This window comes from Chaetodon auriga, chromosome 22 (genome assembly GCF_051107435.1).
Source record: "Chaetodon auriga isolate fChaAug3 chromosome 22, fChaAug3.hap1, whole genome shotgun sequence".
Lineage (NCBI taxonomy): Eukaryota > Metazoa > Chordata > Actinopteri > Chaetodontiformes > Chaetodontidae > Chaetodon > Chaetodon auriga.
The window spans coordinates 10,288,185-10,305,786 of record NC_135095.1 but is presented as its reverse complement, the minus strand read 5'-3'; the positions used below and the strand labels follow the sequence as shown (position 1 = coordinate 10,305,786).

Sequence of the window (17,602 nt, the reverse complement as noted above, 5' to 3'; positions counted from 1 at the left end):
ATATATATATACTAATTAAACTCCTATGTTTGTCCCCTGTTGACAAATCTTCGGCGCCAAGATGCTCCGACGAAGCCTCAGACAATCCACAGTGATGTGGTAAATCTGCACAGGTTTTTGTGGGCCAGCCTAATTGGAAGAGGCCAGCAAGACAGGCTGCGTTCAGAGCGAACAACTTTCTCTGGTGACTTCAATCTTTCGCAAAAGTTGAAGCTTCTTGTTTTGCATCAAACCAAACAGAAGAATGACACGGAGTAAGATGCCAGGATCAGTTTGACGGGGTGCAGGGATGAAGTGAGACCAATTATAACTGACCATCTGCCAGATTTGTCGGAGGGTAAAACTTACAACCCTCTATGGAACATCTGTGCAGCTGCAACACCTCTTCTCAGATTGGCAAAATGATCTCTCAGATCCTCAGTTACAGGTGTGAAACCTTGCTCCAGCTAGGAGCAACTCTTCTTCATCACTCCATTGCTTTTTGTGTCTGTATTATGGAGTAATCCAAACAAAACACACCTAATTACCTTCTAAAGAGTGTGTTTTTTTACCAGATGGTGGAAAGAGACATCTCGTTTAATTCTAAAGGTGTAGAACCTCACCTGTGCATTTCTTCAGGCTACCAGGCCGTTTACCGTGCATCCCCAGCTTACAGTTGAAGTTTTCCTCCCAGAACTCAGCGAACCAAACATTTCTTCTGTTGTTGGACAGCGAGCGGCTGCGGAAATACCGATCAAACGCTGTAAAAATGACAGAGGGGGTAAAAGTTAAAATACGCAGGGTGAAGAGAGACTTCTATTTTTTCCTTTTTCAAACTGCACTGAATGCATCTGCCCGTCCACAAAGAGGAGTGAACCAGCATCATTCTGAATGTAAGGGCTTCATTTCCAGTGTGCAAGCCTGCACTTGTAAGAATTCAGTGTTCATGGCAGCGTAATGTGTTCTGACTCACATGTTATGAATAGCCTATGGATTAAAAGCATGATTGAAAAGCCATTTCTCTGGAGCCATCCAGTGTTGGAGATCCTATCAAATACTGAAGCCGAGAGCAGGGAAAGCAAACATTTTAGAATGAGCTCTCAGACTCTACGTTGGCAACTTGTCCAATTTAATAAGCAGAGAGGAGGAGAGAAACAGGGAAGAACACATTACCCCACTCACAGGAATGGAAATACCTGTCAGAGACTGGCAGGCGGAGATAAAGAGATGGGCTAAAGAAAAGAGAAATGAGGACGGCGAAAACACTCCTTGTACACTACTTAGTTCACACCAAAATTAATTGGGAAAACAGCTTTTGCTTTGTTGACTGTGAGGAGAAGATGGCAAAACCGGATTCTGTTCGAAGACGCCCTCAGTCACCACACTGCTGTATAACCCTCCTCAGCATCATCAGCGGTGTGTTGGCTACTTGAGCACGGCAGTTATTCATTGTTCCCGTGGACCTCTGGTCTGTCCCAAGAAGACTGCAGAGAAGCATTAAACATCACTAATAAAGAGGAAGTGTCATTTCGAACAGCTAAACTACAGGACTGTAGTTTATGGCAATACGGTGCATTTGAAACAAACCACAGGGGGAGGAGAAATCACTGGGGACTATCAGATGGTCTTGGACAGCCGGTGCCATGCCTGACTCGAGAGCTGCCTTTATTAATCTCCTCTGCTGTCGAGGAAACTGGTCCTGTGTGCACCTGTGCGGCTCAGCTGATGCTTAGACTGCTGGGAACAGTGGGTTCACTCCACGCGCAGCTCAAGAGGTAGCACGTGTCAACTAGGATACAGACATGACGCTCAGAAAACATTTTTGGTAATGGGATTTTCTACAAACAACACTGAGTTTACGCCTCTCATATTAGGACAGGGCAATTGTGCAGGGGTACCATAGTTCCTACAATTATTTGATTAAAGAAGCAGTTTGGGAAGTACACTTATTTAACCTTCTCGTTGAGCCTTAGATGAGAAGATCGACACCACTCTTTGTGTTACGCTACATATGAAGCTGGAGCCAGAAGACAGCTAGCTTAGCACAAAGACTGGAAGCAGATGAAAACTGCTAGCCGGGGCTCTTTACAAAGCTTCTTATCCTGTGCCTGGACGACTACAACGTGTAAAAAAAATACATTAAAGACTCCATCTACTAACTGTCTCTGAATGCAGCAGCTAAAATTTATGACCCTTTGTTTGGCTTCTATCCACATGGTTGAATGCACTTATTGTAAGTCACTTTGGATAGAAGTGATGTAGTTGCATCACATGCATGGCACCATGCATTGCATGGTTATTGGAATATATTACATCAGATTGTCAGGTGTACCTCATAAATTGGTAATGATGTTTGCACTCTTCATTAATCCTCCACTGGTTCCATCACACATAACTCTCTCTGTTCTGAAGCTCCCACGACGTGCTCCCTCATGTCGACCAGCCAAAGCGGACTTTGATTCATTTAAACCTCTACATGGGCTCTCTCTCCTCTTACTTGAGGTTTATATCTTGTCGCCTTTGTGTCCCTCCAGGAGTCAATTATCTAATAGGGAGCTCTGACAGAGAGCAAATGAGGATATCCTCCCTGGCCTAATAGCAAAAACTTGTTGCCCGCTGGGATGAAGAGTGAGGGAACATGAGTGTATTTCACTTTCTGTTTCTGGTCTTTTCCTCCTGTCCCCTTAATTTGATCTATTAGATTTCAAACACACACCCACATGCATGCACACACACACACACACACACAATTTCACCTTCTTTCATTTATCACACAGCCAGGTGTGTGAAGCACCATGTGGATGGAACTTTTTAGCGTTTCCCACCGTTCTGAGTGGCTCACTGTACGCGCCATGACAAAAGGACATGGCGATATTCTATGTGTGTCTCACTTTCTTCTCTTCCCTTACCATCCACAGACGCTCGTTTGGGAAGAATGGTGATGGCTCCCTCGGCCACTCTCTCCTGGCCAATCACGGGAGAGATTTTGGAACCCCAGCTGTCTGAGCCCACCCACAGGAAGTGGCCCGTCTGGTTGTTCCTTTTCGCAGCATCCAGAACTCGTCTGTTTGAGGGAAGACCAGAGAATTCACGTGTTGATGTAGCCCACGAATAATATTATCACAGTCTTGAAGGAATAGTCAGTCATTCCTGCTTTTAAATGAAAGAACACGCAGGTACATTTCTCATGTTATTACAGAACAAGTCGAAAGTGGAATAGAAAATGTCACTCATGGCAGCAGAAAAATTATGAGAAGTGACATCGGGGGACTTGTTTAAGTGCGTGACATGTACCGTATGTCGTCCTCATTAGCGAACATGATGATGGCCCTGGCATTGGAGGTCTCTAGCAGGCGTCTGATGATCTTGTCAAACTCTCCTGGCCTGGGCTCCCTGGGGATCTTCAAGGACTGGGCAATACACACACCACCTGGGACAGAAAGCGAGAGACAGAATGCATGAACTGTTTTTCAGTCACAGATTTGCATTTCTTCATTTTGCATTCATCACTCATATTCAGTCGCTCTCCCACGATTTGGCCTACACCCAGTTTCCAAAACTGTACTAAACCTGGTTGTAAACACTCCCTCTGGTACGTGGTAGTGATGTGGTTTTACACTTCCGGCAGCCTCAGCACTTTGAGAAAAATCTCAGAATAAACGGTCGGTTAGCATAACAGCAGCAGCCGCCATGAGACAATGCAAGAGAATCCAAGACGAATCAAAACCACAGGATGTAGCATTACTGGCCGAGTGATTCGGGGGAAAGCCAAAGCACCACATCAACAGGCAACATGTCACGCATTATTTAAAACACATGAGGATCACAGATACCGTCCCCATGTTAAAAGTTCATGCCAAAACAGACAGGTTATGAAAGGAGACGGAGAGCTGGGTGAGATGAGACGAGGCCTGGACAGGGAGGACACGAGACGCAGCATCGGAGCAGGGAAACAGAAGAAAACAAAGGCTGGGAGAGAAAGGAGGAAGGATGGCACGATGGACACGGGAAAGAAAGGCAAGTTGTAGTATGGAGGACAGGATGAGAAAGGAAGGTGTTGACTGCAACTGAGAAAAGAGCAAAAAACAAGGGAGAATTATGAATGGGGCAACATTACCATTCAAAACATCCTGTGCACCCACTTCACACCGCTTTCATTTCCTACTGCTTTCATTTCCTACTGATGACAACAACAGCAATCACAGCAATATTAGTCATTTCACTCACAATACGTGATAATGAGGAAGACGCCTTGCACACACACACACACACACACACACACACACACACACACACACACAAATCATTCATGTTCGAAGCCCGGAAACACAGGGACAAGAATGATGTAACAGCTTTCGCGCGACTTTCCATCCTGAAAAAAAGGGGGCGCCCACATAAACAAGCACACACTGAGAAGCACTCTCACACAAACACACACGCACCGAATCCAGCATCCCATACTGCTTTGCACTAATCCCGACTTTACATTTAAGCTCTGTTCTGTTAATTGGCTCCGCTTCATTAGATCATTAGGCCAGCTCGAGGTGTAAAGGTGTGTGTGTGGAGGATTATGTCATTGTCAGACATTACATCTGCTTTATCCTTAACCAGCACACCATAAGACTGACTCAGACTATCCATGTCTTTTTTATGTGTGTGTGTGTGTGTGTGTGTGTGTGTGTGTGTGTTTGTGCTCAGTTTTGTCATTTGGGTGCATTTGTGTGAGTGTAAATGATGTCCCCTTTCCTCCCCTGCCTGTTCCAGCCCATTTATTGAACATCTGTACAGTCTGTCGCTTTCACTATATCACAACCCTTAATCACACACACACACACTCACACACACACACACACAAACACACATTCACATTCATACCCAAGCAGACGCACGTATAGCAGCGTGCATGACTGTTAAAACAAATACTCATTAGCCTCAAATTAAAAGCCTCTCGAGGATAATCACCACAGCGACAAAAGCTGCATTGGCACCCCTGTCTACCCCTCACACACACACACACACACACATACACACACACACACACACACACACACACACACACACACACACACACACACACACACACCCTTCAGACCAAAGACAAATGCTTGGAAGTTTACAATACTTTCTCAAGGATAATCACCAGCTTCATATACAATTTTGTATGCATACACACACAAAGCAAATTATGAGGAAACAAGGCAAACAGTGTGTACACACGCATGCACAAGCATTGATGTTTGCATCCTCTCTCCATTGCCCTTGGAGCAGTATGAAAGTGATTAAATCATTCTTTGTTTTATGGCCCACCATCATTAATAACTGGCCCCATGGAGAACAGATTTCCCAGATAAATACAATATCAAATCATATCTGTGCATCTGGGTGCAAGTGTTTGCGTAGACACACACACACGCGCACACACACACACACACACACACACACACACACACACACACACACACACACACACACACTCCGAGACACACCTCGCTGCAAGTGTCGCAGCCAAACGCTGCTCGCCCTAAAACGCTTCTCGTCTTTGATGGCGCCAAAAATAAGCAGCTCATTAAAAGCGAGCAGCAGTTACTGGAGTGCACGGTGGCGGCTCCGTTGAAAGGAAAGCTGCGAGGCTAGGTCAGGGGAAGCATCTTCTCTTTTTTTTTTTTTTTTTTTTTTTTTCCAAATCACTCGCAGAACGTAGTTGAAAGCAGAAGTTGCTGAATAAAAAGGCGGCGTTGCAAGAGAGAGATCCACCATCAAAACCCTTGCACACACGATACTCGAGACAAGAGGGTTTGCTTCACGTCGCAAACCCAAAATCTTGAAGGGAAAAAGAGAGAAGAGGCGAAAAATCTTGTAAACAATAATATCTCAGCTATTTTTGAGGCGATGCTTTTGTGGCGCCTGTTGAGGCTGAGTGGAAAGCTCCTTGTGAGAGACAAAAGTTTGGTCAGATGTGAAAAAGTGTTCCTGTGAACTACAAGCCCTGGTATTGATTTCAGTGAAGAGCTGGGTTAAGAAACCTGCATCTCAGGTACCTGACACGGTGTGAAAGCTTTCTGTGGGCCAAATCAAATAACTAGCCCTCTGCTGCCAATTGTTTTCCAAGGCCAGAAACTGTGGCTGATGGCATCAGATAATGAATCATCATAAAAATGAAGAGAGCAGTAAACGCATGATGAGGCAGTCAACATGTCAATAATGTCCCTCCTTTTCAGATAAAGTCTAAATTAGATGCAACATTTCCAGAAATCGGAGTGAAAATCATTTTCAACCTTCAACTGCAGCATCACGTCTTACGGCCAGAGCAGTTTCACCCCGAGCAGCACGGGGATAAAAACTGGATAATGAATTGTTTAGCAACATCACATCACAGGCTGGGCACGCTAATGCGCGACGTCAGATAAAAGAATGGTCTCAGCTGTATTGGATCAGAGTAATAGCCAGTTTATTACATAATTCAGCAATTGTAGCACGTTCATCTACAGCAGGCTAATTCAATTATGATATCCAATGAGCGGCGACACACCGAGCTCCCAGTTTATCTCTAATAACCTGATTATTGAGGCTTCAGCGTGGAACAGAATGTGACTAAATCCTAATTCCTTCAGTCTATTTCGGTGTACATCTGTGTGCGTGAGTGTACCTCGTTTGTTTACCTCTCTGTGTGCGTGCGTGTGAAGCACCGTTCTGTGCATGTGTGTAGGTGTCAATCAATGAGCTGGAGTGCACACAGTCGTCTGTGCAAATGAACGCACACAAGCTCAGTCTTGAGAGTGCACTCGCATCTATCTGTCCCCTCTGCAGCCGCTTTAAAAAAAAAAAAAAAAAAACGAGGCAGGGTTGTGATGATAAATGCGATGTTAAGTGTGTCCAGCACTTCTCCAAATGAAACCCTTATGGTGGGTAATGAACTCCATTCTGTTTTGAGATTAAATTCATTCTGTTTCAGGACAGGAAACGCCACTGTCTCAATGTTTAATTAACAATCTGCTTCCCTCCCACACTCTCCACTTTCTCTCTGCACCATTTCACACATTATCCGACAGAGGCTGTGTGTATCTTGTTCTTGTCATTCTCTTCTCACCTTCAGCAAACCTTTCAGCCAATACATCTCCCAAGTATTAAAACAATTGGAGCAAAAGCGCCAAAGAAAGTGCTCCATTTCCAGGAGAATGTCAATTTTACAGCACATTTATTGTAGGAGTGAACCGCAAATGGCACCAGAGCATCTCAATCACACAATCAGGAAGCTTGAAACATACTGAAACTTAGTTAGCATGAATGCTATAAGCTGAAAAAGCTAGCAATCAATGGAAGCTTGGACATTCTCAAACACTTAGAGAACGACAATTACATGCATGCAAGCAATAACAGTGAACTGAATGTGTAAGTGGGTGCAAAAGCAGGGTAACCTGCACCTAAATCCTACAGCTGCTATAGCAGCAATAACCCCCCTCTTCTTCACTGCCATCCCATATGTCATCTGTTTCTCTCTCCTTCTCCTTTATTTTTTCCTCTCCATCATTGTTTCTTTACCTCCCCCACTGCACACGCACACACACACTTCATTTTCTGTCTTTATCTTGAATTCGCACACTCACTATATCTTCCCTCTTTCACAGCTGGCTGCATCTTCCAGCAATTTTAAAAGCATTGTTTGAAAAGATGACTCCAGTGGCAGTCATTTGCATCACCCCAGACAGCTCACTGTACGCTGCACAAAACCTCTATTGAGCACTGCAGGAGGAACCCCGTACACTCACTGATACACTCATGCATCCTGTAATGTATTTATACCCGAATTATGGCTTCAACACACACAGTCAGTAATGTGGTTTCCTGCTAAGCAAAATGAGTAATGAGAATAACTTTAAAGCTAGCTGTCTTTGTGCCGCCGGCGCTGGAGTGTGAGTGTGCGCGTGCGGGTGTGTATTTAGGTGCCTGCCCGCATATTTCCGTGTTAGATGTGAGTGTGTAACAGAATGAAAGAAAGACGGTGAAATCAAAGTCCCTGCCTTTAATGATCCTTCCATTAAGATATAACTGTGTCACCCTCACTGTCTCTCTGCAAAGAACGTGTGTGCCTGCGACTCTGAGACAAACACACACACACACACACACACGCCTTGTCAACTGTTACTATTAGTACATAACATATGAGCTGCCCAACAAATCCGCGCAGGAAGAAATTAATTTCTTTCTCCGGCTTAGTGAGCACTTCTCTGATAACGCCGCCCACCGCATTCATCTCCACAGAAGTACTTGCCAGTGGACTTACTGCTGGAGAATTCCCACACAAACATACAGCAAGCGCACACATGCAAATACTGATTTTGACACACTTACTTTCTCCCCAAACCTCATTAGCACTGCTTTAAAATTAAAAGTTGCCCCCTGCTTCTTTATGCTTTGTTCATGGCTTGGGGCACCCTAGCATGGGCCTTTGAAGTCACTGATTTATGAGTGTGTGTGTGTGTGTACGTGTGTGTGTGTCTTCTCACACGTGCTTGTGTGAATTTGTCTATGCCTCCCAATGAACGCTGCCTTTCGCATGTATTTGTGTGCACTCCAGTAACTGTGCGCACGGCACACATGCCGGCTCTGCTCGGGTGTGGATGAAGTGGTGCGGTAAATATTGTGTTCTGCATTTTTTCGCTCCGAGTTGAAACTTCTCCTGAGGCCTCCTAATGAATCATTGACAACACCCACGGAACCGCTGTCCCAGGAAATTTACATCCTCCCATTAAAATATGCCTTAAAGGACAAAGGCCTCAGAGCCTGAAATGGGTTTGGAAATTTAAGATGGTCCTAACCCGAACCCGAAAAGATGCTGCTCAGACCTGAACCACGCCTCGGGTGGGACAGCTTATGTGAGCTCATAACAGACTTAAGCTTGAAATTGCTTATAATTTGCTGATAATGAAACACTGATAAGAGAATGGGAAAAAAAAACTGGGCCCAGTTATTTCAGTTTACAAAAACTGAATGTAGTTTTTGGTGAATGTTTGTTCGATTAGCGCGGCGTGACTACACACTGAGATAAAATTATGGGCAACGTCTCCACAGCGCTGTGAGTTATCGCAGTATAAATTGAGGCAGCAGTTTGCATCAGCGAATGGATATTGGATATCTGTGATGATCTACTGTGCACATAATAAAAGTGTTTCAAGTGGTTCTCAGACAAAATACAATAATTTGTGGTATCTATCTAAACAGCTAATTCACACACTCGGTATATCAGAGCAGAATTTAATAACACAGTGATAGCTGCAGAAGTTATCCTTCAGACTGCATCTACTTTGTGTTATTATAATTCTAGACATCCCAGTAATCCTTTCCTGGATTCTGTATTAATAATGCAGTGGTGCCTACTATACCAGAGTAAATACATTCAGCTCGCCGAGGCAGTGAAGAGAGGATCACACAAGGTAAAACTTATTAGCTAACACATTCCAAAATTTCCCAATTAGGCAACCCCTTATTTAGCATTCACAAGCAGTATATAAACATTTAATAAATCAGTTAACCCGCCACAATGCAGTTTTATTATAAGCAGATATGAGTGTTCACCCATAAGTGGAGGCTGGTGTATAAACAGATAATGAATGACAGTGTAGTAAAACACGTCTGTACTTTATCATCAGAAGTGATTGTTGATAAATCACGCGCATTAACACACACCTAAAATGTCTTTGCATCTGCTTACGAGCACATTAAATACATTACAAACCATTTATCAAATGTTTTAACGCAGAGTAGCGTCAGAAAAATAGATCAGTACTTATACTATCAGTATATCTTTGGTGTTCTTTCCATGAAAACAAATGTCTTGCAGCGCAGGAAATCTGACTATTTATCCTCTCTGTGCAAAGAGGACAGAAAGTGAAATGTCACTATAAAAGAAAACATGGGAGTGCATGACATCCCCATCTTTCATTACATTAATATTACAGTAGCAACCACAGCGCACAACCCTATCATCCATCTACTCTGCATTGCATTATTGAAAGTAATAGCCATGACGGCCATTGTAAAGACCCCCCATTCCATCTTGTACATGTGCATTATTTATCAAATTAGCAGCCATTGTAGGTATTCTATGTCATGTATCTGTCTTGTAGTAGTACTGGATACAGTGAGAGCATGGCACAAGTATTCCCTGTGGCCTCCGTTAATGCAGAAAAAAAGAATTGGTACTGTGTGATGTCACTGTGACAGCTGGAAAGAGGACAAAATTTGAACGTCTACAAATTTACCTCTGCGGGTTAAAGCAGCAGGGCAGCAGCTCTGCAGACTGATTGAATTAAAAAGCAGCGCTCTGACTTTTGCTCCATCTTTATTTCATACATAGAGAACAGGCTGCGCTGCTTTTCCAGTATACAGACATCTAAAACTGGGAGAGAACGGGGAGAACTGATTGGACCTGTACAGACACAGACATGTTACATGATTCTTGTGTGTGTGCAGGAGAGATGGAGATACAAGGACACAGTGAGTGTGAATGCCAGGGGAGGATCTGGAGGTTCGAGTAGGGAGAGGGAAAGAAGAGAGAGACGGAGAGTGAGTGAGCAAGACAGAGACAGAGACGGAAGATCTCAGCCTTTTAACGTCTCACTTCCTCTACCTTCACAATGAAAGTAGGTGTGTGTGTGTGTGTGTGTGTGTGTGTGTGTGTGTGTGTGTGTGTGTGTGTGTGTGTGTGTGTGTGTGTGTTTGTGGTTGGAGTAGGGGGTGGGGTGGGGTAGCAGGTCTGTCTTCACCACAGGAATGGAGCAGTCTAGCTGAAGTCAGCACTTGTTCTGGTCTGAAGGGAGACAGGTGGACACTGACTGTGTGTGTGTGTGTGTGTGCGTGTGTGTGTGCGTGTGTGTTTGTGTGTGTGTGTCTGTCAAGTGTAAGTGCACAAGAGACAGGAAGACAGCCTGTCTGCACGTATGTGTATGCATGCTACATGAGCATGTCTCTAGAAGGAAGCCTCTTCTGTGGTCCAACCTTTCCTCCATATCACACAATGAGCATTGGCTGGCAGTACGCAGACAGAGCCGAAAAAAAACAGACTGGAAAACCCTCAAATGTTCAGCCCACCCCTAGAATCCCAATGCTTGTATGCAGATAAAGCCAAAGCCAAAGCCAGAGCAAATGTTATGAATGTTGTAAATTGAATCTCCATTAAAATCTAATCTAAATAAATGCAGAAATTAAAGCGTAAATACTGAAACAGTCACTAACACTAATCTACTACAGCCATGCTAATTAATTTCGCCCACCTAGTGGCTATAAAAGGAACATCAACAGAGCATTAAACATTTTCTCTGAGGTGAACTTAAGATACTTCAAGCTTCAGCGCAGCAACAATCCACTTCAGACACAGACACAGTCAACAGAGCACATATATTTGATCTGCTCTTCAACGGAGATTCTTCGCTTCAACATTTTCGACAAAAAAAAAAAAAAAAAAAAAAAACCCAACATGCTGTGATGTGGTCCGTGTGACAGCCGCGCGCCTTTGTTTACACACAGATGGACAAGCGAGTTCCTGGCTCATCAGCTGCAGATAGAGCCCAGCAGCCTTTCAAATGAACTGTTTACTATCAGTCCTGCAGCGAGAGTTGACAAGTGCGACTGGAGACTCGTTCTGTGAGTCTTCAGCCAGGAGACAAGTCAGTTAATGTCTCCATTGACTCACCTGACCTTCTGCCACCTGTCACGCATCACCAATACTTCCAATCAATCAGATTAATCCCACCGGCTTTCGGCTGGATGGTGGGAGACTGGCAGAGTAGGGTGGGGACAGATAGGAGAGAGGAAACAGATGGAGCGAGGGCGAATGGTAGACGGGAGGAGATGGGGATCGTGGAGGAAAATCAGGAGGGACGAGAAGGCGGAGAGGAAGGAGTGAGGAAAGGATGGAAAAGATGAGAAGATGTAGGGGGTAAAGTGATGGAGGAGGGAGATAAGCAAGGTATGATTGGATGTCGGGCCACAGATAAAAAGCACAAGGTCAACGTTAAGCTCAGAGATCACAGAGAAAGAACATGTCCACTTCTCGCCCTGGTGCTCTCCATTCCTCTCTCTCTCTATGGCTTCTGAGCCTCAATCTCTCTTTCTTCTACTCTTCTGCTGCGAACGTTCTCTCTCGCTCCCTGAGAGATGATTCTTCTTTCATTTCTCTGGCATTTCTTTCTCTCTTACGCACTCCCTCTCTCTCTCTCTCTCTCCTACACACACTATCTGACAGTCATCAGACATCCAATTACAGCAGTGCCCTCAGACGAGGGCTGTGTGCGTGCATGTGTGTGCGTGCATGTGTGCGTGTGTGTGTGTGTGAATGTATGTGTTGCAGCTGCTGTTTTTTTCTGAACACACAAACACACACCAATAGAGCGTCAGATCCCCGCTGATGCTTGTTACTCCCCAAGCCGGGATGCCCTGCTGTCCTCCAGCCCATGTCTTATCTGGGGTTGAGGGATCTCACATGTGGTAACAAGCACGCACACATACACACACAAACACAAATGTAGATATACAGCAAACACTCAAAAAACCCAAATGCAAAGACAGATGCAGATAACAGGACAGACCATAAATGCAGCAGTGTATTCATCCACAAACACAAAAGAGTAAGTTTACTCTTTAACACATGTATATTAGCAACGGTGTGCTGCTCCATCTCCCCCATGCGTCGCTGGGGCTGGACGCTCCCAACAGTGAAGCGGATGAATGAAAAACCAAAAATGTCATTAAAACTGCTGACCTTTATTGCAACCTTTCTGACAAGCAAGCATGCTAAGTATGGAAATTAAACTGAATTTCCCTTCCAAATTTCCCTTTTCCAGTTTTTAAACTGCATAAACATACACATTCGGTAACTGCCTGTAAATATTCTGTAGTATGACAAGCCGGAGAGACCCACATAGCTACTTTTTATATGTACTGTCTGCACATGGTGTCTGCATCTGTTAAAAATTTCTGCAGGCGCAAAGACTTGGCAATTTCTCACACACGCATATACATCAGACAGTGACAAAAACAAAAAATCATCAATTGTCCCCACAATAAGCAAATATCCACCAATGATTCAGCCAGGCGGCTACAACACAACAAAAGCCCGAAATGCAAGTCATGGCAGTGGTGCAGTTGAGCACACACACAAGAACAGACTTTGTTTAACAGCTGATCAATGTTTATCTCTGCTAAAATCAACAGAATCAGTGAGCCAGCAGTGCACAAAGAGCCGACTGCGAAATGAAAATTGTGCATCTGCGAGTTAATGTAGTCGTGCGTAAGCAACGATTACAGTGTTAAACTTAATACGCACTCAGAAATACATTAAATATTTAACAGGAACTTCATCGATAAGTCAGCAGAGCAGCCAATCAGCCAGCTTTCGAAACTTCAGCCAGTCATTTGCTCCAATTTGAATCTGCCAGTGAATATATGGCCGGCATGGTGGTTTTTGAATAGCAATGGCCACACAGGCTTATTGCTGCAGATAGCATCTGTGTGGGAAAACATGACGCCTGAATGGCAATGAAAAGAAAAAGCTTGGCTGCCTGTGAATGCATTATGGGTGGTGTGTGTGCCTGCGTGTGCATATGTGCGTGTCTGTGTGTGTGTGCCGCAACAGGCCCTCACACCTGATGTTGGCAGAGGCTATTGTGTGCTATGCTAATGTATCTCTAGTTAGATGGGTGGCATGGTAACACGGCATGGCAATACCCCCCTTTTTTCACAGTTTCCGAACAAAGATGAATCTATGGGTGTGGGGAGGGGGTAAACTTGTATCTATTGTGCTCTTTTTGATTTGCATGACAAATTCATGTGGCTTGATGTCATGTTTTGTTTGGGCTGTGACAGCTGTATGTTTTTTAGAGTTAGAAAGGCTGTTGGAAACGTGTAGGTGGTTGTATCTTGAGGATTTGGAATAACAGGTTTTGTTTGTATTGTTTCTACAACCCCAGCTCCAAAAAAGGTGAGACACTGTGTTAAATGTAGATAAATACAGAACGCAATGATTTGCACATCCTTTTTGACCTATACCCAACTGAATACTGTCTAAAGACAACAAATCATGTGTTCACAAAGTGGTGAACCTCGCTCCGTCCTCGCTTATGAACGACTGAGCCTTTCCAGTATGCCCGTTTCATAGTCAATCATGGTACTCTCACCTGTTACCAATGAACCTGTTTACCTGTGGAATGTTCCAAACAGGTGTTTTTGAAGCATTCCACCACTCTCCCAGTCTTTAGTTGTTCCTGTTCCAACTTGTTTGAAATTCAGAATAAGCATATATTTACAAAAATCAATGAAGCTAATGAGTCAAACATTAAATATATTGTCTTTGTATTGTTTGCAATTGAGTATGTCAAAAAGGATTAGCAAGTAATCACATTCTGCTTTATTTATGTTATGCACAGCAGCTTTGGAATCGGGGCTGAAGGTGTTTATTGGCCTCCAGTGAGCGATTATGGCCGCCCTTGAAGGAACATTTCTCTCCAATTTAAAAATTGTCCGGGAAATTTGGGAGGTCACATTAAAGCTCAGAGCTACAAGCATAGCCACCAACTTTCCATCTGCTTGCCACTTTAACAGTTGTTTGCCCATACCCTAAATCCTATATTCTATATTTTATGCATTTTATTACGTCCCCCTAACACACTGGGCATGAAACCACATGACAATGCTGACAAATGCTCTCGAGGTTGGAGCAGCATTGCAATAATTGCATTAAAATGTGAGTACAATCAATATTACGGTTCCAATCTATATGTCTACTTCAAAGATCTCAATAAAAATGAAGACGAACAGAAAAACTGGGTGTGTTTTACCGAGAATGGTGTGTATGTATTTCTCATGGAGCATTATTTGCTTTAAAAAAGGGTTGAATCAATGTGTAACCTAACTGAATTATATAGAGGCCCCACCTGATTGATGAGCAATCAAATTGATCCTGTTTCTTTAATGTTATTTCAACATTTTAACATATCAGCCTCATCAGCATTTCACTTCACTGTCATTCAAAGGCTCCAATCCAATCCAGCATCCTATTTTCTTCACGGCAAATATAAAGAACGCCTTATTCTTTGGCCAGGTGCTGCGAATGCAGGATAGCGTTGGCCATCTCTGCCCCCATGCATAGATTTCACCAGATCAATATGTCTTGCACATGAACTATTCTTCAGGTATTGACGTGTATTTTATTGGCCTACGGCTCTGCTTCTTGCAGCATCAATGTACACAGTGCTTACTGCCAAAAGCTTTAACAAGACACACAAAAAAAAAGCTACAGCAGTGCTGCATAGAGTCAAAGGGCTCCATTTTCATGACAGAGCATAGAGGGGCTTTGCGCTGGTGAAGTGACATTTTCGACAGACACACAAAAGGTTTTTCTCTCTTCTGCAAGTATTTGATATTTTTGTGACTTGCCCTGAACTTGACTGCACTTAAGTAGGCGGAGGAGAGGTGCAGCGCAGGTGTGTCGGCGGCGATAATGCAGCAGAGCGATTTGTGGTGCTAAGGATTGTGGTAATTCGAGTTTGCGCTGTGTACGTGTTCAGATCACGCCACCAGACGTGGAACTAAGTGCAGGTGATGAGAAGAGATGTGATGCTCATCTCTGGCCCCTTAATATTTCAGTAATGTATTTTTCATTGTCCAGCCCTCCTGCCAACTGCCACACAGCTGTGTCTCATTAGATTACAAAAATAGTGACGACTATCTGGGCAATTGATATGCAAAAACAGAGCCTGCCTGGAGAGTTGATGGGATTGCTATTTTTATTTCCTTTTTTTTTTGTGAGGTAAGACAAAAACAAAAAGCAAAGTAGGAAATTCCTTGCTTGTGTGCTTCTGCGACTAGGCATAGTAATTATTATAAATGCACTGCAGACACTTGCAGAGCTGTATAATAACAATAATGCATCATATTTACCAAAGCGCTGTAACAGTCAGTTAGCTGTAAAAGGCGCTACCGCAGTAGACTTCTTTGGTCACCTATTGCAAAGTATCTCTCAAATATGAACCATACAGGATGAATAAATCCAGGAATTGTCCATCAGCAGACATAAAGCACTGGGTCCAACTGTGCAGAGGTGTCTTAGGTTTGCTCTTTCTCTCGCTTGCTTGCCGTTCGCTTTCCAACCCTGTGGTGAAAAGCAGCACCCTGCCCACCCTTCATGCACTTGCTTATGTTTCCAAATCAATTCTTTAAACTTTTCTCTGTCATTTCTGCTCTTTTCTTTTTTTTTTATTTTGTCCATCCTTATCAATTTCGCTGAAGGCAGCTAATGGTGAAACATGTCCTCCTCCTTCCATCGCCCCTCTGATTGTCTCTCTGTATCACTGTGTCTTCCTCTTTCTTTTTATTCCATCAATCCTTTTTGCTTCTGCTCCTTGACTCCGGGGAAGGTATCAATAGCAAGTTGAATGTCTCTCCTCTTTCTTCTTCTTCATCCATCTCTCTGTCTTCACCCACCTCTGATGAAACCGGCATCAAGCTGTGCATCCACTACCTCACCCCCCGCCTCCTTCCACATGCATCATCCTTCCTTCCCTCCATGCTGCCAAGTGTACATGGTCTATGAGTCTGTTTATCGATGCTCTAACTTCATCTGTCTTCTCTTTATTCTCAGTCAGCAGCACACTTTGGCACGCACCTTCCTTCCATGCCTCCCTCTGTGCACCCGGTGAGTGATATTAGCAGCATGTGGCTTGTCTTTACTCCATCTCAATTATACTTCCCACTACAAGAGTCAACAGTGAATGAGAGAGAGACTGAAATAGACACTGTCTGGTTGATCCATCTAATCACGGCCTCTATACTACCATCATGTAGAAAACATTAGCTCTTTATTTACTTGGCAGTGGAAGCAGCAGTCAGAGCATGCACTGGAAACCATGCTGTCCATTAGAGTATGAGTCAGATACCAGATTACCAGTGCATTGAGCTAACATTGGCTGTTTTGTAAAAGCAAAATAACTCTATATATATGTTTGTGTGTGTGTGCGTGTGTGTGTGAGTAACACATAAACAGATACAATTTTCCACACTGTCTTTGCTAAGTGATATGAGGCTATTTGATTGTGTATGTATGCTTTTGAGTGTGTGTTCAGTTGCACTGGATTGTGGAGAAGGGCAGCAAGGCCTGTAGGAAAAGGGTAGAGAGACAGAGTAGAGTCTATTGGCATTTACTAGGTACTTAATAAGGTGAGTGTGTCACAGACAAACAAGGAGAGAGGACAGAAATATTCTCCTGCTGAATAACCGCACACAAACACACACACACACACACACAAGAAATATCCTCTGCCCAACAGACATCATACATATAAAAGATATTTACACAAAAAGAGATCCACACAAGCATCCATAAACACACACACCTTTACAATTTCATCTGCAGTCGGTCGAGCACGTTAGCTAAAGGAGAAAGGGGTCAGTGGTGATGGTTTTACAGCTGAGTGCAGAGAGAACTTAAAACAGTTTGACGAGACATTACTGAGAGGAGAGGAGAGGAGAGGAGAGGAGAGGAGAGGAGAAGAGAAGAGAGGAGAGGAGAGGAGAGGAGAGGAGAGGAGAGGAGAGGAGGGGAGGGGAGGGGAGAGGAGAGGAGAGGAGAGGA

The 17,602-nt window shown here is 43.8% G+C and overlaps 1 protein-coding gene across 4 annotated transcripts in view; it reads right to left on the bottom strand.

The window, feature by feature from the left end:
* Positions 1–17,602, bottom strand: part of grm8a (glutamate receptor, metabotropic 8a) — a 204,484-nt gene that overhangs the window by 62,111 nt on the left and 124,771 nt on the right. For all 4 annotated transcript variants that reach the window (XM_076721878.1, XM_076721876.1, XM_076721877.1 and 1 more), the window contains exons 4-6: positions 3,274–3,409; positions 2,889–3,043; positions 603–740 (exon numbers count right to left, since the gene is read on the bottom strand). In XM_076721878.1, the coding sequence (XP_076577993.1) occupies positions 603–740; positions 2,889–3,043; positions 3,274–3,409 (429 nt within the window). The remainder of the gene's footprint in view (positions 1–602; positions 741–2,888; positions 3,044–3,273; positions 3,410–17,602) is intronic.